At 41.3% G+C, this 20,728-nt stretch overlaps 1 protein-coding gene across 2 annotated transcripts in view; it reads right to left on the minus strand.

Moving 5' to 3' along the window:
- Positions 1–450: 450 nt before the first annotated feature.
- mon2 (MON2 homolog, regulator of endosome-to-Golgi trafficking) overlaps positions 451–20,728 on the minus strand; it is a 33,861-nt gene continuing 13,583 nt past the window's right edge. Inside the window, exons 6-35 of one of the 2 annotated variants that reach the window (XM_084554504.1) lie at positions 20,578–20,675; positions 20,079–20,204; positions 19,749–19,943; positions 19,202–19,326; positions 18,448–18,587; positions 18,097–18,250; positions 17,439–17,629; positions 17,032–17,113; positions 16,544–16,725; positions 15,849–15,961; positions 14,933–15,037; positions 14,558–14,638; positions 14,382–14,455; positions 14,114–14,204; positions 13,896–13,997; positions 11,756–11,866; positions 10,512–10,687; positions 10,153–10,315; positions 9,254–9,547; positions 8,890–9,088; positions 7,840–8,483; positions 7,208–7,351; positions 6,416–6,433; positions 5,756–5,884; positions 3,757–3,947; positions 3,610–3,670; positions 3,399–3,522; positions 2,960–3,167; positions 1,633–1,715; positions 451–1,176 (exon numbers count right to left, since the gene is read on the minus strand). In XM_084554504.1, the coding sequence (XP_084410630.1) occupies positions 1,013–1,176; positions 1,633–1,715; positions 2,960–3,167; positions 3,399–3,522; positions 3,610–3,670; positions 3,757–3,947; positions 5,756–5,884; positions 6,416–6,433; positions 7,208–7,351; positions 7,840–8,483; positions 8,890–9,088; positions 9,254–9,547; positions 10,153–10,315; positions 10,512–10,687; positions 11,756–11,866; positions 13,896–13,997; positions 14,114–14,204; positions 14,382–14,455; positions 14,558–14,638; positions 14,933–15,037; positions 15,849–15,961; positions 16,544–16,725; positions 17,032–17,113; positions 17,439–17,629; positions 18,097–18,250; positions 18,448–18,587; positions 19,202–19,326; positions 19,749–19,943; positions 20,079–20,204; positions 20,578–20,675 (4,568 nt within the window). In that variant the 3' untranslated portion in view covers positions 451–1,012. The remainder of the gene's footprint in view (positions 1,177–1,632; positions 1,716–2,959; positions 3,168–3,398; positions 3,523–3,609; positions 3,671–3,756; positions 3,948–5,755; positions 5,885–6,415; positions 6,434–7,207; positions 7,352–7,839; positions 8,484–8,889; positions 9,089–9,253; positions 9,548–10,152; positions 10,316–10,511; positions 10,688–11,755; positions 11,867–13,895; positions 13,998–14,113; positions 14,205–14,381; positions 14,456–14,557; positions 14,639–14,932; positions 15,038–15,848; positions 15,962–16,543; positions 16,726–17,031; positions 17,114–17,438; positions 17,630–18,096; positions 18,251–18,447; positions 18,588–19,201; positions 19,327–19,748; positions 19,944–20,078; positions 20,205–20,577; positions 20,676–20,728) is intronic. The other variant, XM_084554505.1, reaches the window with a different exon arrangement.

The following is a 20,728-nucleotide window of genomic DNA, read 5'->3' on the forward strand; positions in this document are numbered from 1 at the left end:
AGTGCAGTTCAAGTGCAGTTTTTGGTCCACAAAAAGGGGAAAATGTAAAAATTGGCCTTTGCAGCTGGTAGTTCTTTGATGTCAGTTTGATGTGTCTGTAGGTTAACATTATGTTAACCTACAGACGGTATTTACAGACTCTGCAATTAAGTTAAATGATGTAAAACAATTAAAATTAAATACATCCTAGATCTGATTTGCTGCATAATGCATAGTCTAAGTTCCAGCATTTGCAATTTAATCATTTAAAATTGCGATTTCAATTATTTGTGTAGCCTGAAAGGAACACAAAATAAAATCATGCCTTCAGATTATTTTTGCGCATATGATGTTGATGGCAATTTAATGATATTGAAACATTCCTAATACTTTTTTTTATTTATTTTTTTAAAAAAAGGACATCTAACCTGTTAACATGCACTGTAACTGAGCACACGTACAGCACAGAGCTGATTGTAGAATTGTCCCATTTATTTTATACAGACACATACATCCCTTCTCAGATGGCTGGCTAAAGATGACATGGAATGTTACAGTAAGATCTGTTTTCTTGCATAAAATCCTCACTGTTGAAAATGTTGCAAAATCCTAAGTGTTCATTTTTAAGACCAATAAAGCCCCAGTTTTTGCATTTTGTTTCTTAATTACATCATCAACACTATCACCACACACTGTACATCAACGCAGCCTCTTCAGGATAGGGATAAAACAAACTAAACCCAGAGGCAACACTGCAATTTTTTTTTTTTAAATCTCTGTAGTTAACAGATGAATGCAGCCAGTCTGTATGAGAATGGAGGCGGCTAATGCGTTATCAGCTCACATGAGAAGCATACAATGGTGTGTATGAAGGTCAGGGTCGTCACTGTGGTCTAGGCGGCCTCGAATCTTCATGTCACCGTAGATGTGGCTCACGTAGCGTTCATGTTCGTGTACTCATGAAGCACACGGGGTGAGTAGACACATTCAAGATTTCTTCATTATAAAAACAAGGAGCTGAGAGTGAGCTTGGTCAGGACTCCCCATTCTGGACTTTGGAGACTGGTGGCTGCATAAAGTCTTTAAAGGGCCCCAAGGCCTCCTTCAGAGCTGAGCTCACCTCAGATGAGGAGCACGTAATGCACTCTACCAGTGTTGGGTACAGGGCAATCACCTGAGCCCATGTGTTGCCATCCACTGCAGATGGGAAAAAAACAAAAGAAAAACAGGAGGGGAGAAATACAAAGGAGAAGCAGGGGTGGGAGGGAGAGGAAGGAAGAGAGTATGATTTGTGATATAAGGCAATCAGGGAAATAATTTGCTTGATAGAATTCCCACAGGCACATGGAAATGAGTTTTGCTCTGAATAAAGGGCGATGTAATGCAAACATGTTGAAGGGCACTTCAAAAATGTAATTTCACACTCCAATCTATTGCAGTAACAAAAAATACATCAATTCTCATAATTGACCTTGCTGAAAACGTAAACAGTTCTATCCAGATTGGAGATAAAGCTCATCTGAAAAACAGTCCTAACTGTACTCTAACATTTTTATCTGAAATAAATAGTTGATGGATGATGGTGGTTTCATTATTGTATTTTTTTTATTATTATGTCCCTTTGTCTTTCTTTTGACACAGTGTAATACTCACCATTTTCTGGCTGCGTCTTTTTAAGAGAGTCCATCAAAGTGCTGATAGCTTTCAAGACAAAGATAATCTCTGTCACTTGTTGCCTAAAATGAAAAAGAACAAAGACTTTCATTAGCTATAAAGACAAAGAACTAGGGGACAAATGAAAAAGACAAGCAGAGAAGGAGAGTAAGCAATTCATTTAGATCTCAGATAATCTCTGTTGAAAGAAAGTGAATTTATTAGGGCTGAAAAGCATCTGTGCCACTGATTAATTAAACATAAGTTTATATGGAATTGTGTTGCATGTGTTTATGTTCATTCCCAATTATTGTAGCTCATGCCATCAGGTGTGAAAACCTGATTCTCAGCAGTGTGGAAATTAAAATGGGCAGTTTTTGAAAATGAAACACAGCAACACAACTGCTCTGCACAAAAATATATATTAATATATGTGCATTTTCAAATACAATGTAAACTAGCCACTGAAGTTAAATCATACTCAACAATATATATACAGTATGCTAAGTAATAGCACAGTGTATTAAAGAACATGTTTCCTAATTAGGTCTACACTGCATAAATCTGTACTTTTAGCATCATCAGGTAAATTTAAAGTTTAAAATGACTTATCTATAATATATGTTACGGTAAAATATATTGTTATGAGAAATACTTGAATAAAAAGTTGGAAGTTTAATGACAGAATTTCAGTTTATTATTTAGTGGTAAATTAAACCAAAGGATTAATCAACCACCTTGATAACGATCAAAAGATCCATCCACAAATAATCAAAAGATTCATAGATTGATAAAACAATCCTTTGTTGCAGCCAACATCTAAGAGATTGTAGTGTTGGATATGGTGGTTGTCTGTACTTAATGACTCCTGCATATGTACCTACATGCATTTTCTAATTATCCTATTTTTCTGATCTCCCACCACCCCTCTTTGCAACTGTCTGTAACAGTGGTGCAACCTCCCCCCGGGCATTGTTTAACTTTCATAGAGTCCTTGGAGAAAAAAAAAAACAGCAGAATATAATGTCACACCCTATATTAAACAGTGGTGTGTAAAACTGGGGAAGTCTGATGGCACTGTGTTGTTAACAAAAGAAAAATAGCCCAGTGATGGATGTGTAGATGTAGCTGGGGAGGTCTTGGGAGGTCTTGGCTTAGCATTTCTAAATTTCTCGTGGTTAAAGCGTAGCATTAAAATCATCACACTGGAGAGCCAAATTCCGGATGAAAAAAAATCTGTCCAAAAACTTAAAAAGAAACATGTGTTCTTCGCCAGAGCAGGTGCGACATTTGTTGAGTAAATTCAGAGGTGTATAGCGGGCTGTACCTCGGCAAAGGGCAGCGTCCACTCAACCTCTCATCCTCTACGTAGCGTCGCAGGACGTCCTGGGACCTCTTGAGGAGCACAGAGAGCGCCATACGAGAGATGTAACCCTCCTGAGGGGTGGACACCTTGTTGCTGAAGGAAAACTGCAGCAATGTCTCAAAACACACCTTAGAAAATTCTTCTCTCATCCGCACATCAATCTCTGCCTCTGTTGAGATAAACAACATTCACATATTAGATTTTAGCCGCTCTCCAGAATGATTTACAGAACGATTGCTCAACACATGTAGACTTTCACATAGGCCACAGACAAGGCTGTTGCAACAAACCACAGATTTAATGGTTACAATATGATTCCAATAGTTGGCCACCCTGCTGCTCCACAAGTAAACAACACTGCTAAAGTAAAATTATTTTGGCTGCAAGAGTCACATATTACCTGTGAACGAGGGAGACTGTGAGTGAATGGAACCTTTATTGAGCATAGTCATGATCTGGCCAACAAAGTCTTTGGGAATGAAATTGGCAAATGGTAAAATCTCGGTGCTGATCAACTGGACCACCTAAAATAAAGGACACAAAACAGTCAGAGGAGAAATCACAAAATCATTTTGACATAAACTACTTATTACTAGGAACAAAACATTTACCTCTACATCAATGGCTTCATTCTTCTGAAATTCCTGGATAGACAAGTTATCTGGAGGAGTGCTGCAAGAGGAAAACAATTCGTTTGACACAGGGGCAACATGTAAAGCTTGAACAGAATCAACATGAGGGCTTTAAACAAAATGTACCTTTTGGTAAAAAGAAAGTCTTCAAAGGCGTTGGCCAACTCTGGCCACATAGTGTCAAATTTCCCAGATGAGGCATGCTGGCGTGCCACGGGCAGTCCAATAGAAAGCACCTTGAGTAGCGAGGAAACGGCGAGCTTCCAGGTGCTCTCTGACGGACAGGCATACTTCAAACCCAAGGGAATTCTTAAAGTCTTGAGGGCGGAAGAAAAAGAAAGGGAGCGCAATTGCAATAGACAGTTAGATGGAAACACGAAGAAAGACTTAAAACAAACATTTAAAATGAACAGTAGTGGAGACACTTGAACTCGAAGCGATGGTGCTATTCACTTCATTTCTTCAAGGAAACCCAAATAATGAAGTCCCCTATTCAGAGCACAGCTGGGCTCCCCAAGGTTGAGATTTTACAAGTGCTGCTTGTGAGCCAAAACTAGGGTGGGGGTGACATTTGGACCTGTCTCTTAATAGTTCCTTGGCAAATAAACTCCCTTCAGTTTAGGGTTTCCTATAAACATGCTATGGGAAAATAGCAATTAAACACAGGTGTCAAAACTGGAAAAAAAGGAAGGACTGTCAGCTTTAAGATGCCAAGCCTTTTGACGGATTACACTGACATAATGTTAAGAGTTTTTGACAGACAGCATTTGGAAAATATCTGGTAAGTACTGGGCACCAAGTGCACTTTGCATTTGCTGCATGCAAATCTTCAGATCAATACTGTCAGGTCTGAGAGAAGTTGAGTGAAATCTGCCCCGAGGCTGGTGGACATGGACAGACTCACAGAATTAAGCAGCGAGTAGAAAATATAACACACGGATTACATGCAACTTGTTTTTTTTTTTCCACCTTCCACAACTCTTGGAAAGTAACTGACAACATGTATTCACTGGATTACTCACTAATAACCTCTGCCTGCAATGTATCTATAAGAAGTAACTATAACTGCAGACAACAAACCCAAGAAGGATCCTTCACTCGCCTCAATTCTACAACACTGCTGAACTACATAGCTTACTTTATATCTGTGTCAGTGTATTAGAAAACCGATTTGTTTGGCTAGCTTCGAGCAGCAGACTAAGCTGTAAACTCTGATGTATCCTTATAAAGATAAGCAAAACATGTCTGCAAATATTGGCTCATTTATAGATACAGCAAACACACAGGAGGAATTAGCCTTCATTTATGTCCACCTGGTAAATGAAAACAGTTGTCTGATGCGGCCGAGACTATTGAATAGAGCCGCTGGCCAGAAAACTAGCAGAAAAAGTAGAACTGCAGAGTTGGGTGATCATTCTCTGTGGGTTTGTCACTACGAGCAAGCCCTTCCAGATAAATGCAGCCATTTCATCCATTATTAATACAGAAATATTGATTACAGCAGCTTTAAGAAAAAAATCCACACTGCGATGCCAAAGTCTGGGCTTTGCCTTAGTCAGCTAACAGGAAAAAAAATGATACGGGTATGACAGACGTTGAAGTTGTTGAAGTTTGATCCTGAGGATAGAAACGCTGCAGCAACTTTTTGTTCAGTGTAATATGATTTAAAATGACCTTGTAATTTTACAATTCCTAAAATTACCATGGCTGTATGCCTACAACAACCAGTCAAGTTATGTCCCGAATCATAAGATGTATTGAATTTGAAAAGTGTGTTTGTATAAAAACAGCTGACCTTTTGGAATTTAGACATCTGTGTGAAATGTTTGACATAATTAGGAAATAAATTCTTGAGTTATGGCCAAAACCTTCTTGACCTCAGACCATAAAGTTTTAATCAGTTCATCCTCGAGTCCAAGAGAAGATTGGAGCCAAATCTGAAGAAATTCCCTCAAGCTGCTCCTGAGTTATCGCGATCATGAGAAGGGGAAGGAGGGACAACCAGAAAACATTAAGCCTTGGCACGGAGGCATGAAAAGGAAATTCCAAATTTCAATGCCATCGATTCAATGTACTAGACATTTCTGTGAAACCATAAACCCCCCACACCTCCTGGTGAAAATACCTTGATGATATTCTGGAGAACTTTTTCACTGATGACTGCCTTGTGGCACGCTGTTTTGTGGTACAGGTCCACCACCACCTCCAGGGAGCGCTCGGCAAAGGGCACATAATTTAAGGCAACCCATTCTGCCTGTGGGGGCAAGAAGATTCAACAAAAGAAAAAAAATGGAAATGGCATTAGTCAAACTGGAAACTGCAGCCCCACCTTTTTGCAGATACACATTAAAAGCAGGTTTTAAAGGCACAATTTGCACAAGTACACCAGCACCATAGAAATCTGTTTCGATGTAACAGTGACTATTACACCTTTTAAGCTTTGTTACAGTAATCTGAAATACCCATCTTAAATGTATAGCCAAGCAAATGACTTGATTCTACAAAGTGTGCCTTTAAGAAATATAAACAGAACCACAAGTGTGCATATGAACGTCACAAAATCAACTGAAATTAATGAACTCCACAGGGACTGTGCACACAGAGGCAAAACCACCAGTTAGTGGCAGGCAGAGGGGTGGGAGCATGAAGTGAGTGGGAGACGCAGATGAGACGCGAGAGCCTACCATGCGTGGCGATATCCCATCTACCACAGAGGGTAGGTCAGAACCAGTCAGCACAGCTTAGTACAACTATAGAGGTTGCTGAAAGAGATGAGGAAACTCACCGGTGCAAACAGCTGGATCTAAAATGGTTATCCAGTGAGTAGTTCCAAGAAACAGAATGAGAGAAGATTGCAATTAAACTGTTGTTTTAGGGTCGTATTAAATTTGCAGTGGTTTGTTGAGACTCAGTGATCATGACGGATTTAAGGGGAAAAACACTCACTCCTACCACCAAGGACATTTTAGGCAAACTGACACCAGTGTATAAAAGCCAAAAACGCTATAAAGACCACCCATAACATCTGTTTGGCTGGGACGAAATTTTGTTTGACCATTTCACTTAAACAATTTAAACTGATACAGATCAACAAAAATGGTCAGTATAAGGTTGTGCCCAGCATGCAAGACTAACAAACAGTCAAGATTTAAGACAGGAAGCACGCAGCGCCAACATTTCTGAGTCTAACTTGAGGAACTACTTGTAGTTTCTCAGTACAACAAGGAATCTGAACAAAACGTAATCTTGCTCAGGATTATTGGGCACCTTGAAAATAAAAGTTTCCTTTGATGAATATTATCTGCGCTGGAACTGAAAAATGGTGACATTTCTCTGGCACGCTGCCAGGATGATGAATCATGACGGAAGGAATTTGTCACAGTGGGGGCTTCTTAAGACCGGGCCGAGACAAAAGGGAGAGGAGGTGCTTCGTGAACCTCAAATCAGAGGTATGACTTTGTAGAGAACAGCTGAAAGCAAGGCGATAAATGACGCGTACGTCATCCGACATTTCTATGAAACAAACTTTATAAAGACATAAATACAGGCCGAGCGGTTAAGCAGTTTCATTTCCTACCTGGTTGTATTTGGCATTGGCCACATGTTTGGTTTCCATCCTGCCGTACTGAGGAGGCTTGCAGGAGAACTCCACGAAAAGTAGCAGCTGTTCGAAGATGGCTGGGTACATGACCTGCAGGTTCTCCGGGCCCACACAGATGGCCTGCAGCAGGGAGGAAAGGCAAGAACAAACACTGCTGACTTCCACCACAGGACTGCGTATTGCATAATTTAACAGACCGACACATTTTTTTTTTTTTGGGCTGAGTTGGCACAAAATGGATAAATAACTTAACATTTTTCAGTCAGACAGTGAATTTCCAGTATAATTTGACCAATTCTGGATGGTTTGGTTGAACAAGCAATCACTCTGGGTTCTAAGATGCAGTAATTTGCTGACATTTAAGGCTAAATATTTAGGATTGTCAGAATAATGGATTATAAAAAAAGAAAAGGGTTGACATCCAACATACTGTCGATCCCACTGCCAGATTTGAACTTGGGATGGTTACATGGTACACAATTTACAATTAACTCAATATAAGAGAGAGTAAATTCAACACGCCACGTGACTCTTATCTTGATGCTATTTCGTACGTTATATTAAAGCTTCTTTGGTGCCACTTTTTTTTTTAAATTTATTTCTCCCACCTTCTGCAAAACATCCAGGGCAGTGAGAACAGCTTCCTGCAAGCTGGTGAGTACTGCCTCGGTGTAGGATGGCAGGATGAAGGGCGAGGCATCACTGCTGATAGGCACAGACACGGCCCCATGGAGGATGACCCCTAGTTTCTTCAGATCCTCCATACTAAAGTTGGCCTTGATGTGCTGGTAGAGTGCTGGAAAAATCTGGACCAACGCCGTGAGGAAAGGCTGACTGGGGATGAAGGAGAACTTCTCTGTCGGGCCACTAGGTGGCCTTGTGCTTTCCGTTCCTGTTCGATACCACGTGTTCCACGCAGACCACCAGAGGGCCGAGTCCTCCAGGGCTGACTCCTCCCCTGGTGGCGGCGCCTGCAGCTCAGCACCGTTGTACCGTGTCAACCGTTCCACTAGAGAATCTGAACGCACCAGGGGTCTGCCGGGACCAGACGCAGAGAGGGGGTCAATGAGCACTGGGGGGACGCCCATGGCAGCAAGTGCGTCGCCTGCTTTGTCAGAGTCTTTAACTGGCGTAACAATCTGTAAGATTTCTTGAAAGCTCTTGAGGGCAGCCAGGGAGACCTCGTTGTTTTTGCTGAGGGCAGCCGACTGAATGTGGTTCAGCAGCACCTCCCAGGCCTCAAAGAAATCACCTGCAGATAACAACGAAAAAATGATATGTGAAGCTGCCAGTTAGCATAAACTGGAAATAAGTGACTTGGAAGTTTGCAGGGATTTCGATTCTTTATTTGCTTTATCTAGATGTATGTAGGAAGGACGGCCTCCCCCTAAGTGATTTAATGTGTAGGATGCTGGGAAGGTATGTTATATTATGAATCACCTCTTGTAATGAGTGAACTGAATGAAGCTAATGAGGCGCTCACATTCTATTATTTATTTCTCCCTGGAATATTAATCCTGTCCACATGGGGCGTTACAAAACTTAATACCAGACAAAACAGCCCGGTTGTTTCTGGATAACATTTGATAAAGATAACCTTTAGGGATAATGCTCAGTTAAAACTTCTATACAAAACAGAACTTTATGCGTGGGCTCACCTAACTGCTGGAGGAGATACCGTCTTGTGTTGAAAATGCGTGCCACCCCAGCCAGCGTCAGCACCCATGTCTCCGCCCACTGTTTTTCAGCTGTATCGCGTGAATGGTGGATAAGGATGTTCCCACCACCAGATTCTATCTTCTCCTTGTCTGCTGTGGTGGACGACGTCCTCACGCAGCCTAGCAGTTGGAACAGTACCTAGAGGTGACACCAAGATTCATTTAGTCAGAGTTTGGATTGTTCAGATACATAAAAAAATTCCCAAACAAATGCTTTTATATTAGCAGTGCTTTATGTACAAACAATATGAGTGACAGCCAGTGTAACTACATCGAACAACAACGACAAATTCTAGCACGATACCTTCCAGACTACAATGTGCCACGTTGGCTGCTGCAGCAGGGTCCCGTGGGCAGCGATGGTGGAAAACAATGTCTGCCCTGCGCTTTTTCGCACAGCAGGCCGTGGGTCAACACACAGCTCGCCCAGCTTGGCGTACAAGCACAGCCACAGGCAGTCAAAGGGAGGGGCAGGGTGGAACGGCCTGTTAAGAGTCTCTCCTTTTTCTTGGGCCTGCTTCTGCAGAGCTTCCTCCTCCCTCCCCAGTTCCTGTGTGATGGCTTCGCCTCTTTGGAAGAAGTAGTCTGAAATATTCCACTGTGGGTAAACACGGAAACAGGGGTAGAGAGTGTGGGCATATATTGGAGACGAAAATTGGTAAAATGCTTCTGGCGGTTTTGCGATCTATTACTATAAAGTAATCTCATGGGAACTGCCACACTCCAAGTGAAATGATCTAGAAAGCCACAAATCAATATCAGGTTTTGCATGTCCTGAATAATCTACAAAGCATCTTTGAAATATCAATGGAGCAGCTGAGAGCTGATAAATCAGATACAATAATATAAAAGGAATAATGTCATTTTTTATTGTTTAGTCATAACAAATGTGATATGTTTCTATTGAACTATTTGAAAAAAAAAGTGGGTAACTTGTCACTCCCACACAGACAAGTTATAGTCTCTGTTAGCATAGCATAGCTTCTCCTTCATAGTTACACCCATTCACACCTGCTAATTACCAGTTACCAGTCATATTATTCTACTAATCTATCAAAAGCTTGGTAGAGCACTTGAAACTGAGTATCTTCACAGTACGTGTTAAGTGAGAGCAGAAAATTCACCACTTGCAAGACTCCTGCCTCTGTGTATAAGATAAATGTTGGAAAAAAGGACCACAACACAAGACGTGTGTGATCTCACCAGTAAGCCGATGGACGTGAGGCTGATGTTGAGCTCCTGGTTCTGCAGGCCAAAGCTGCCGGCTACATCCACGACGATCTGGAGGCACGTGCAAGGCATGGTGGGTAGGAAGTCTGTCACCACCAACTGCAGGCACTGGAAGGCTGTTCGGATCAATGACTCCCTGAAGGGGAACAAGACACATGGCATACTGGTTTAGCTTCTTCAATTATTTGCAGTTGAACTCTGGATAGAGAGGAACTTTAAGTTGGCTCTCGTTAATTAAATATTTGCATTCAGGTCAAAACACACATTAATTAGGCAATAACAAAATAAGCACACACACAAAAAAAAACACTCCTACTGCGTCATGCTCTTACCCTTGATCATTGCGGATGGCTCCAATAACACCCAAAACTAGGGGCCAGCCAGGCCCCAGGCTGTCTCCCTGGCTCTGTAGGATTTGCAGGACACACTCCAGCTGTTTCTGCCGAATGTCTGCATGCAGCACGTTGGACAACTCCTTCAGGGGGTTCAGCAACAAAAGCTGCAGCCGCTTAGGGATTAAAAAAAGGGAGCTAGTGATTGATTCGTTCACAGCAATCTGCAAAGATTCGATTCTTGATTTGCAAATCATGTTATTACTCTGCACCCTACACAATGAGTACAATCAAAATGACTGTTATTACAGAATAACTGAACCTGGAGAATGCAACTATAAGTGGCCTATTTAAAAACCATCTAAAGCGATATGTCATTTTTCCAAATGAACTGAACTTCATACATCAAGTGTGGTCATGAATATGCTGACCTTAAACTGGACAGTCAAAAAAGCTTTAGATAATTCTAATAATTTTTGAATTAGTTCATTATTAAATTAATTGGCTTTCACATTTAAATTATTAAATGTGAAAGCCAATTAATTAGGCTAAATATATTTTAAAATATAGCAGATATTGCCAGAATGACTAAACTACGCATGAATTAACATACCTGATGAAAGAATATTAGAGAGTTGTAAAAAGCCTGCAAAATTAATTTAGGTTCACGGCAGAAAATTAACAGTTTAGCGCACCAAAAATGTTATACAACTCTTAAAGTATATTTTAGGTGTTTGCTGAGTCATTTTAATAAAAGTTGGAGTATATGAACACAGCTACATGCAGTGGTAAAAGCTTCAGGAAAGACCTCAAAGAAATATTGTGTGTTTGTGCAGGACAGCTATCATTTTTATGGCTCTGTGCTGTTGTATTAACACAGTTCCTCTGCCCTCTTTTAGATAAGCTCTGTGCAATTCCCTTTATCTGTCTCTCCAAGGTGAAGGTCACAGACTCTGTGTTTATGAGTGACAGAAGAATCTGACTGTGACATTTCTGTTTTTCACATTGGAAGCATTTGGCCAACACTTATCTCTGTCATGCCTTACAGTGCAACAGTGGAAGAGATTTCTCAAATGTCAGTATTACATACAACCAATTTTAAGGAGTAATACCCAAAAAAGAAAAATGGATATCGATCAAATTCTCCAGTGGCCCTACAAAGTTCATAATTTACAATTTTTGCACTTCATGTATTTTTTAGTTTTCTTATTTTTTGGTCATATTCCCCTTGTGGTGTTATCTACCTGATTCTGAGCCAGTGGAGGGTCATGTTTGTAGGAAAGCCCAGCTTTGATTAGCGCCGTCAACGCTTCAGCTCCCCACTCTCTCATCCTGGCATTTGGGTGCTGGCAGACCTGCAGGACACATGATATATATGCGCACAAATGCAGACACATGCGTGCAACGACAGATCTGAAGCAGAGGCTGTTGAGAACAGTGTTTCCCAGCAGTGGTCACAGTGGGTGGGTATGAAACAAGTGGGGGAAATAAACCACAGATTGTGTACAGATTGTATAGAGACAGGGATCCCCTGTGACAACAGATTATGCTGTGACAGACAGTGCAATCATGAAAGTGCAGATACACATGGAGAGGCTAGGCTGGGCAGAGAGAGGGACACTATTCCCTTTTTGCTTACTTTTATGGCAACAAATTTAGAATTTTAAGAGGTAAAAACTTAAAAAAGACGGACTACAAAGTGAATGGTGTGGTTGTGCTGCTTCATAACCCAGATGATCCATGTGTATCCTTTTGAATTCACTTGAAGCCTTACATTGTCATCATGATCGTAATTACAATCTCTATCTATGTATTAAGACATAGTACAAGCGATGCCACATTAAATATAATAAAGCACTAAATTTGAACAAGCCCACAAAGAAAGATAATCAGCATTTAATCTAATCATACTTTGCAGGTGCAGTTTTAGACAATTCAGGGCTTCACGCTGAAAAACTGCGCACCATAATGTAAGATCAAACACTGACAGCGGAGCAAACGCACTGTTGACACGATCTGACACAGACGACCTCTCAGCCCATACACGATGTCAGACTGAGAGGCAGAAAAAAAAAAGACTGGAATGCAGAGAGAGAATGGGGATGAAGCCAAAGTTAATGGGGAAGAGAATCTGAGCTTACCTTCTGTAAAACAAACAGGAGTGCAGAAGAGAAGGGAGATAGATAAAGAAAATGTGAAGAAAACCTCCAAAAACACACCTTTACACATAACAAAATACATTTCAGAGCAAACAACTACAGTTTAGTATATGCCACGTAAGAGTTTGCAATATCTGGTCTTTTTTTCCCGACATATCCGTACTCTCAAGCTCTCAAGTTAGACTGTACCGTCTGTATTGAAAGAGATTTTTGCTGCTAGGTAGCGTCATTCGTTGTGAATAGCTCTTGCCTTGCTGTCGAGTGCACTGCATAAGTAGATTTTTGCATAAAATTTAACTTTTCTCAACATTCTCCTGTACTGTAACCAAGTGAGTCTGTCGACTTAAGTGGGGGTTGCAAGGTTGCAAAACCAGTTCTCCTTCATAGGGAATAGCACTTGCACCTGCTACTTGCACCAGTTTTTATTTGATTTGATTTTTTTCAGTTTCTAAGAACATTCACTTATTATGTGTGAGTGTACCGTAATACAAAATAAAAAACTGTTGGTTCTGTGGAACCTTTTACATTCATTTAAAACTATAGTGTAGAACTTTTGCATTAAATGAACTACGTTGTATATAAGCTCTCGCCGAACGAGTTCTCACGATGCTGAATAGGCTGATCAGCTCCAACTAAAACATTCTGTATCTTACAGTGTGCCAGAGTTTTATATATGTAGCAATGCCAAATATCTGCATGCAGCATGATGGACAAGTGCTCTAGAGGCGGGTGCATCAACCCGCAATGGTTGCTGAAGGACTTGTCTCGGTCAAAAGTATGGCAGAGAAAGAAAAGTTACAAACGTAACTTGGATTCTATGCTTTTTTATATTTCACCATCTGGGGGAGTCAGACAAAAAAGTGTCTGCGTCAGATAAAAAAAAAAACTGCTTTCCAAAGAAGGATTACAGAATGTGACTGGTGGCAGGAACAGACACATAAATAACTGTCGGTGTGGTTCCTCCGCGTTAAAGAGCACTGAAAGAGGAGAAGGAACTGAGGAACTGTGGACCACGTCATACGTATAGACAGTGTTTGTGTAATTACTCTCACTGCCAGTTGGGGTAGACAAAAGTTCCACACTGTAGCTTTATCTAAGGCATGAATCATTTCCAGAGATTTGCTCCAAATTTTATTTTGGGCCTCTAAGAGACTTAACAAATGAGTGCCTCTGAATGACATGCAGCCTAAATAACAATGTTGAAGAACAATTCTTAAGTAGTTACCTCCAATAAGTGACCTGTCAGGGGTCTCCACAAGATCTCTATACGATCCATATTGACCAGGCCAGTTTCCAGCAGCTTCGCCACCGCAAACAGAGATGGTTCCTAAACCATGACCAGAAAACAGACAGTGTAGCTATGTGCTAGACAGTTTGCACACAAATGTAAATTTGTGTCAAATTTACTGACATTTTAACCAAATCAAAATGAAAACTCTTTACCTTGTTGTTTCCATAAGCCATTTCCATGGCTTCCAGGGAGAGGGAACAGAGAGCATTGATTAGGTGATGCAGGGACACATCATCCAGGTACCTGGATCACATAGAAAAATAAATGCTGTAGATTATTCATGCAGATTTTGCATTGCATTTTTTTAGCGTTTGAAACACGAACACTGTTCTGTTCAAGAATATACTTCAAGCCAGTAAAATGAATATTTATGAAGATCTATTTATGATTAATGCATAACAGATTAAAGACTGATCTTACTGAGAGCTCTCGAACAGTCTGGACAGGATGTTGGAGATGATGGGCAGATCTGTCATCACAGCTGTGGTCAGCACCTGTTTAGGTTCAAGACCCAACTAGTTAGCTCACGGTCCTTAACGCTGAGGCATCATAAGATACATGCTAAGCAAACGGGTTACTGAGAAAAGAAAACTTACTGTACTGGGTCCCTCCACTGCTCGACCGGGCTTCAGAGCACCACCAACTCCTGGTTTAAGGCCCAGGATCCACACTAAGTGCTGGGAGAGAAAAGTGAGAGACCAAAGAGAGTTTTTACTGAGCCTAGATGAGAGGATATGTAAATGAGTAAAGAATAATTACTGGCACTTGTCTTTCTGAAAGTAAAGCAAAGTTACACAATTTTATAGTTTTGTTTGAAAAAGCCATTCTTGGCCGATCGTTTCTTTCCTGAAGGACAACGCAAGTATACACTTGTAAGGGAAGCGTGTGTGTGGCTTGTCTAATTAGATAAGCGTGCGTGCAGCGTTGTGTGTGGCTACAGGTGAATTTGTGTTGCTGTGTGGTTGTAGTACCTGGAGTGTAGCCAGTACCAGCTGCCATGAGGTGCCCAACACGGCCCCGTGGCAATGAGCCAGGTTCAACAGGGTTCTCATACACTGGATGTTCTTGGCAGTCAGCTGACAGAGGGACAGAGAGTTATATTACATTTAAATGCATATATCACCAAGAATTTAGCTGATGCACTTCTCTGCAACAAATCACACCTAAAAACATTTCACTAAAATTATAATCCATGAGTCAAGTAGTGTGAAGTCTGTTACAAAATGAGAGAAGAAATACATAAACATAGAGTAAAAGTTAAGACCAGGAAAACAGAACTATGGAAACATTTCTATGGAGGAAATCTTGTGATTGCAGCATAATTATTCCAGGTCAGGGTCAAGGTCAGTGCACATGTATTTTGAAATAATATTTTCCTAAGGGAAATTTAGATGCACGAGCATGCCTGACCTGCATATGCTAATAGCTGCTGTCCCTTACCTGAGCTGTGCTTTAAGAAAGGAAGTGTCTGTTTTTGTGTGGGCGTTATAAGTGGGTGTTGTGCATATTATGCATATTAATAACACTTACAGTGTGGTAAACAACATGCTTTGCATTTTATTGTACCTTTATTTTGAAAGAGGGAATCAACCTCTGATGGAACTAGTTTTTGAGAATTAAAAGTAATTCTGTGTATATTTACTGTATATCAACTTTAAATTCCCCCCCCCCCCCCCCCCCAGAGATCATTTGGACTAAATATTGACTAACTTTTTCCACACTTCACTTTTATTGTTTCTACCTCCCTTTATTTTTGCAGCTATTTTCCCTACTCTGATGATTATTTTTAGTGTCGTTTGCTTAGATTATTAAATATTTTTAAGCTTAATTTCTTCAACTGCTACATATAACCATTGCTTCTTCAAAATTGTGCATGTGTGTCCTTACCACCACTGTGCCCTGAGGCTGGGCGGTGAGTGGCTGCCCGACAGCCACGACCTGCTGATGAGATTCACTGGAGGGGCTGATAATCTGCACACTTTGGCCCTGGATCGAATAAGCTGTGGACACATTTGCACAAAAGTCAAGTCTTTCGATGGTGCTCAGTAATACACACAAATAGGTTTGGTAACAAGCTTACGACATGCAAGAAAAGCTTTCTTAATTAACTCTGAGGCAAACATCCATCGTGAGTCGAGACCTAATTTGCCAGCTTTATCTCTACAAGCTTGATATGCAAATAGTGAATGTCTGAGCTGTTGGTTTGAGAGCAGCTGTGTGCACACGTCTACATTCCCCAGACACAGTCTCCTCGGTGTCCCTAATTAGAAGCCACAGTGAAAAGTTATGAATTAATGCAATAAGAGTGGGGCAACAGGGACAGGCAGAGTGCCAACAGTTTACATGTTGAGCACATTTAACCATGTGGGAGAAGCTCTCATTAATATCACGTAAACACACATGACCAGGGTTGTCGAGGGGCTCTTAATGGTTTGCAGTATTATCCAGGTATTTTACATATTTGTGCATGTGTACAGGCAATTAAGTATTTGGGTGAGACACTTGTGAGGTACAGCTGAGCTCACACTGCAGCATGTTTTCTTAATAGTTTTAAGTGGGGTACTGTTGCTGCAAAGCTTTACCTTTGCTAGAGAGGTTGGCAGCGTTGCTGCTTAGAACAGTTAGGGCATAGTGTGGCGGCAGAGAGGCCTTGCAGATAGCTGTGATGAAGGCGTCACGCGGTGTCACCAAGCCTAGTCGACCACACAGCGAGGCCATGGTCAGCTCTGCTTTCAGTATGTTCTCTGTGGCCGTCTCATCAGTGCTGAATACATGGGAAGAAGATGTCAAGATCAGGAGGTCAGTGGGTTTTTATTGTCAATCCAACCCTATACAGCCAATGCTGTAAAATGAAATGTTCTTTTAAGGATCATAGACTACACGCAACCAAGACATAACAACACAGATGTATGACATTTAAGAACTTTGGTCTGCTCCTCCTACAATATAGGTGGTATTGTTTTTCTGTCTTTTAAATGATATTTATCACATGTCAGAATCAACTGTTGTCCTAATTATGGAAAAAAAATGTACCATGACTGTAAACTGAAAAGACAGACAGCATAATTACCTGGCATCGAGCAGCAGAGACAGGGCAGCCAGGAGGCCACACCAGCAGGCACTGACCATCTCCTCCCACACCAGATGGGCTCCTGAGACAGAAAATCAAACTGTTAGTGGGTTTATTCACATTATTTCATCTCAAGAAAAGAACGTGTCTTGATTTTTGAGATATAACGTGAAACAAGGTCTAAAGGTATAAACCTGTCCACTAAGGGTCACAGAAGTGCTGCCACCCACAATCCCAATGGGTTTGGCAGTCATGGTAACAAAGCTTTTCTGTTTTCTGCACCTGCTCAACCTATACCTCTGCTTATCTCTTTATATTTCATTTGATTGATAAAGATCATGTTGTTCAATGTATTATCAGAACATAATTGTCTTCTTCAGGACAATGTTCCCTTGATCATATCTCACCAGGTTGTGGCTTCCACTGCTGGTCAGGGTGAGCCTCCCTGAATTCAGCAGCTGCCTCCTCCTCCATGGCCAGTTCTCTTTCAATCATTGAGGTTATGCCCCTCACCAGGTCGAGCAGGGCGCTGAAGGCCACTGACATGGCATAGCCCTCTGGGATAGACGGGGGTTCAACCTTGTCCAGCATCTCTAAACTGGGTGAGAAAAAGAATGGAGTAAATCGAGTGAAGTGTCTGTAAGTGCTGCTGTGAACTGAGTTTTCTGTCTGTAGACTTTAGTATTATGTTGGCATCTTAACACTGCCTCCCTCTGCAACAATTATTTATGTTTCCAACAACAGCATATTTTCTGACATAACCCACAATCCTCAATACAATACTCTATACCGTCTGCAAAAACACCAGGAAGAAACCCAATTACAGCAAATACACACCATTGCTGTCAGAGAGCACTAGTAAGTCAACATCGCTTTGTTACAGGAACGCCTGCAACGCCTTGTATTTCAAAACTTTGATCTTTGCCTTATTATGATTCCATGGTTTATAGAAAACACTTACATCCAGCATATTTGTGCCACTTTGCAGCACTTGGACAATAAATCAGTAAATAGCCAGAGTCAGAAAACGTAACTCTCTGAAGTATGAGAGGTAAGAGCTCTTACTAGGTAGCCTTGGCACTGCCCTGGACACTAACAGTCATCAGGGGGATCCAAGTACCACGGTATTCAAATGCAGCTTGGGTGGTCAGGGTGCCACTGACACCTCCAGTCCCTGGGCCGCCCTGTCCCGTACCCTGCGCCCCTGGACCTGAACCACCTAGACAGGAATTTGGAAGAGGTTGTAGCACAACATATAAAAACATAATGACATATGTTTTGCTTGAGTCTCAGTATGCTATGGATTTCATCTGTTTTATTTTCCTTGCTGAAGATCTTCAAATATATCTCACATCATTTATGCACATCTGCAGAACTTGAACATGATTACTGGTAAAAAAAAACCTGTCAACTGACCGGCAGGTGAACTGACTGCTGCAGTGTTGCCCACATTGGGGACAATAAAGAGTGACTGGATGAAGGATCCCAGGGCGTTGACGATGTCTCTGAAAACCTTTGTGGAGTGTTGCTTCATGTCATACGACTGGCAGAACGAACTGAGAAAGGAGAACAAGACTGAACTTTGTGACAGGAGATCAGATACAACAGGGAACTGACCAAATTAGTTCTGTCTGTAAGAACAGAAACTATCAAAATGAGATGTAGGGTTTAAAAATGTGAACAAAACTACAACTGAGATGGAAACTGCTGAAAACACAAGTCTGCATCAGTCCATCATCTTCTACTGAATTCAGTATTGTCAGTATTATTATATTTTTTGACAGATTTGACGCTCTTGAAGGATCCACTTTGCATATGATTAAATAGTTATACTCTGATTGATGTCTTGGGACATGTAAACACCTATAATGTCTTATGAAATCAGTTTATTTAGTCGGAATCTGTAATCAGCATTATTTCAACAAGGAATATTGTCCATATAAACATAGCCACTGATATTTCTATAAGTTAAAATGGCTGACTTATGTTACTGGTGACAGTGTGCTACTGTGGTACATTATTTAATTTTTTTCATGCCACATCAGCTGTAGTTTGTTAGAGTATGTAAATAAGTAACAATAACATTTAGTTACTGGATACATTGCCCTCAAACCAGCAGCAAGTGAGTCCACCAAGTGTTGTTCTTGAGAGCTTGATTTGTCGTTTTTACCGTAATAAATGAGGCTGCACACATAGCCTATGGACTGATTCCACGGCCACTGCTCTGAGCCACTGCGGTTTCTCTCCATCCAGAAACTTCACCAGCAGAGACAAGAAGATCTCACACTCAGTCACCTGCAAAACAAATACATAACAAATTTCAGGGTGGCAAAAAGATTCGGTCAGCTAAAGACACACGGTCGGGCAAAATCCCAGGAAACCCATCTGGCTTCGGGAAAACTATTCTACTGCTCACAGAATGTGTGGCTGCTTCTTAATGAGCGCGGGCAAAAGAGAAAAATCTCATCTATCTCAAGAATTGACAGAATACCACAAAATAAAAACAGCTGCATTGCTTAATTACTCAGCTACGCTCATTAAAGAGCCTGTTGTAGAACTAAGACAAAACTACTACCGTGTTAATCCAATACTAATCAGACCAGATTAATTAGGGGGATCAGCTCCGTGTTTTGAAAAAACCCCTTGGATATGAATCATCCATCATGCAACTGTTCTGGCCAATCAACAATCTCCATCACAATAGATCGTCCCCTCACCAACAAGCTGTAGAAGTGCTTGATGAGCACTGAGACCACACGCAGCAACCTCATGCAGATAGGGAAGTAAGGTTTCTCCACGGGTGCTGGTGAGGCGGCGCTGCTGCTGCCCTGTCGGAACTTGATGTTGGGGGAGAAGAGCTTGATGACGAGGGGGCATACTCGTTCTTTCAGCAGGAAACTGAACTCCTGGTGCTGGGTTGGAAACAGACAGTGAGACGGACAGATGACGCGCAGCAATACTAAGGTACACAGCAGTTCAAATCCTTTGTTTCATTGCACTCGCATGCATAACAGTGTCCATAAGATTGAGAATAAGAATGTGTGTACCTGTAGGAATACGCCAGGAAAATCATTAAGAACAGACTCCAGCAGCTCCAGGCCAAACGTCCGGGTCATCTCTGTCATCCCAACCAGCCAATAGGGGGCATCAGCATTCACCAGCTGACACAAATCCTGCAGGAAGGTGCACAACAGCATTCAAAACAATGGAGCATTATCTCCCCCACACATCACACACAGCAGCTGAAACAGTGCATTCACTGAGCTCTGCCGGGAGGATACGCATCATCTAATAAAAATGTTGTTGGTGAAAAATTACATGGAACAACTCAATCACTTCTTGGAGATTTAATTTAATTGCAAAGAATTTAAATTTAAAATGATGCAGCACGTAATACCAGTAATTTAGATTTCTTATTCCTAGTTCACAAATCATGAGATCAAGAACAATGATTCCAAAACAAATTAATTCAAAGGTTTTACTCAAAGCATGGGAGGAGGGGAGCAGAACACTGTGTAGAGGACTACTTCCCCCTGGTGGAAATACCTGGAACAGCATGTATGCATCCTTAGCACTGGGTCTCAGAGTACTAACGGACCGCCTGTTGGTGTTTCCCTGGACAGGAGGAGGCTGCTCCACAATGCCTTGAGATCAAATACAGTTAATGTTTCAGCCATTAAAGCAACTCAGTCACAAT

This window comes from Chelon labrosus, assembly GCF_963514085.1.
Source record: "Chelon labrosus genome assembly, chromosome: 11".
In the NCBI taxonomy this organism is placed as follows: domain Eukaryota; kingdom Metazoa; phylum Chordata; class Actinopteri; order Mugiliformes; family Mugilidae; genus Chelon; species Chelon labrosus.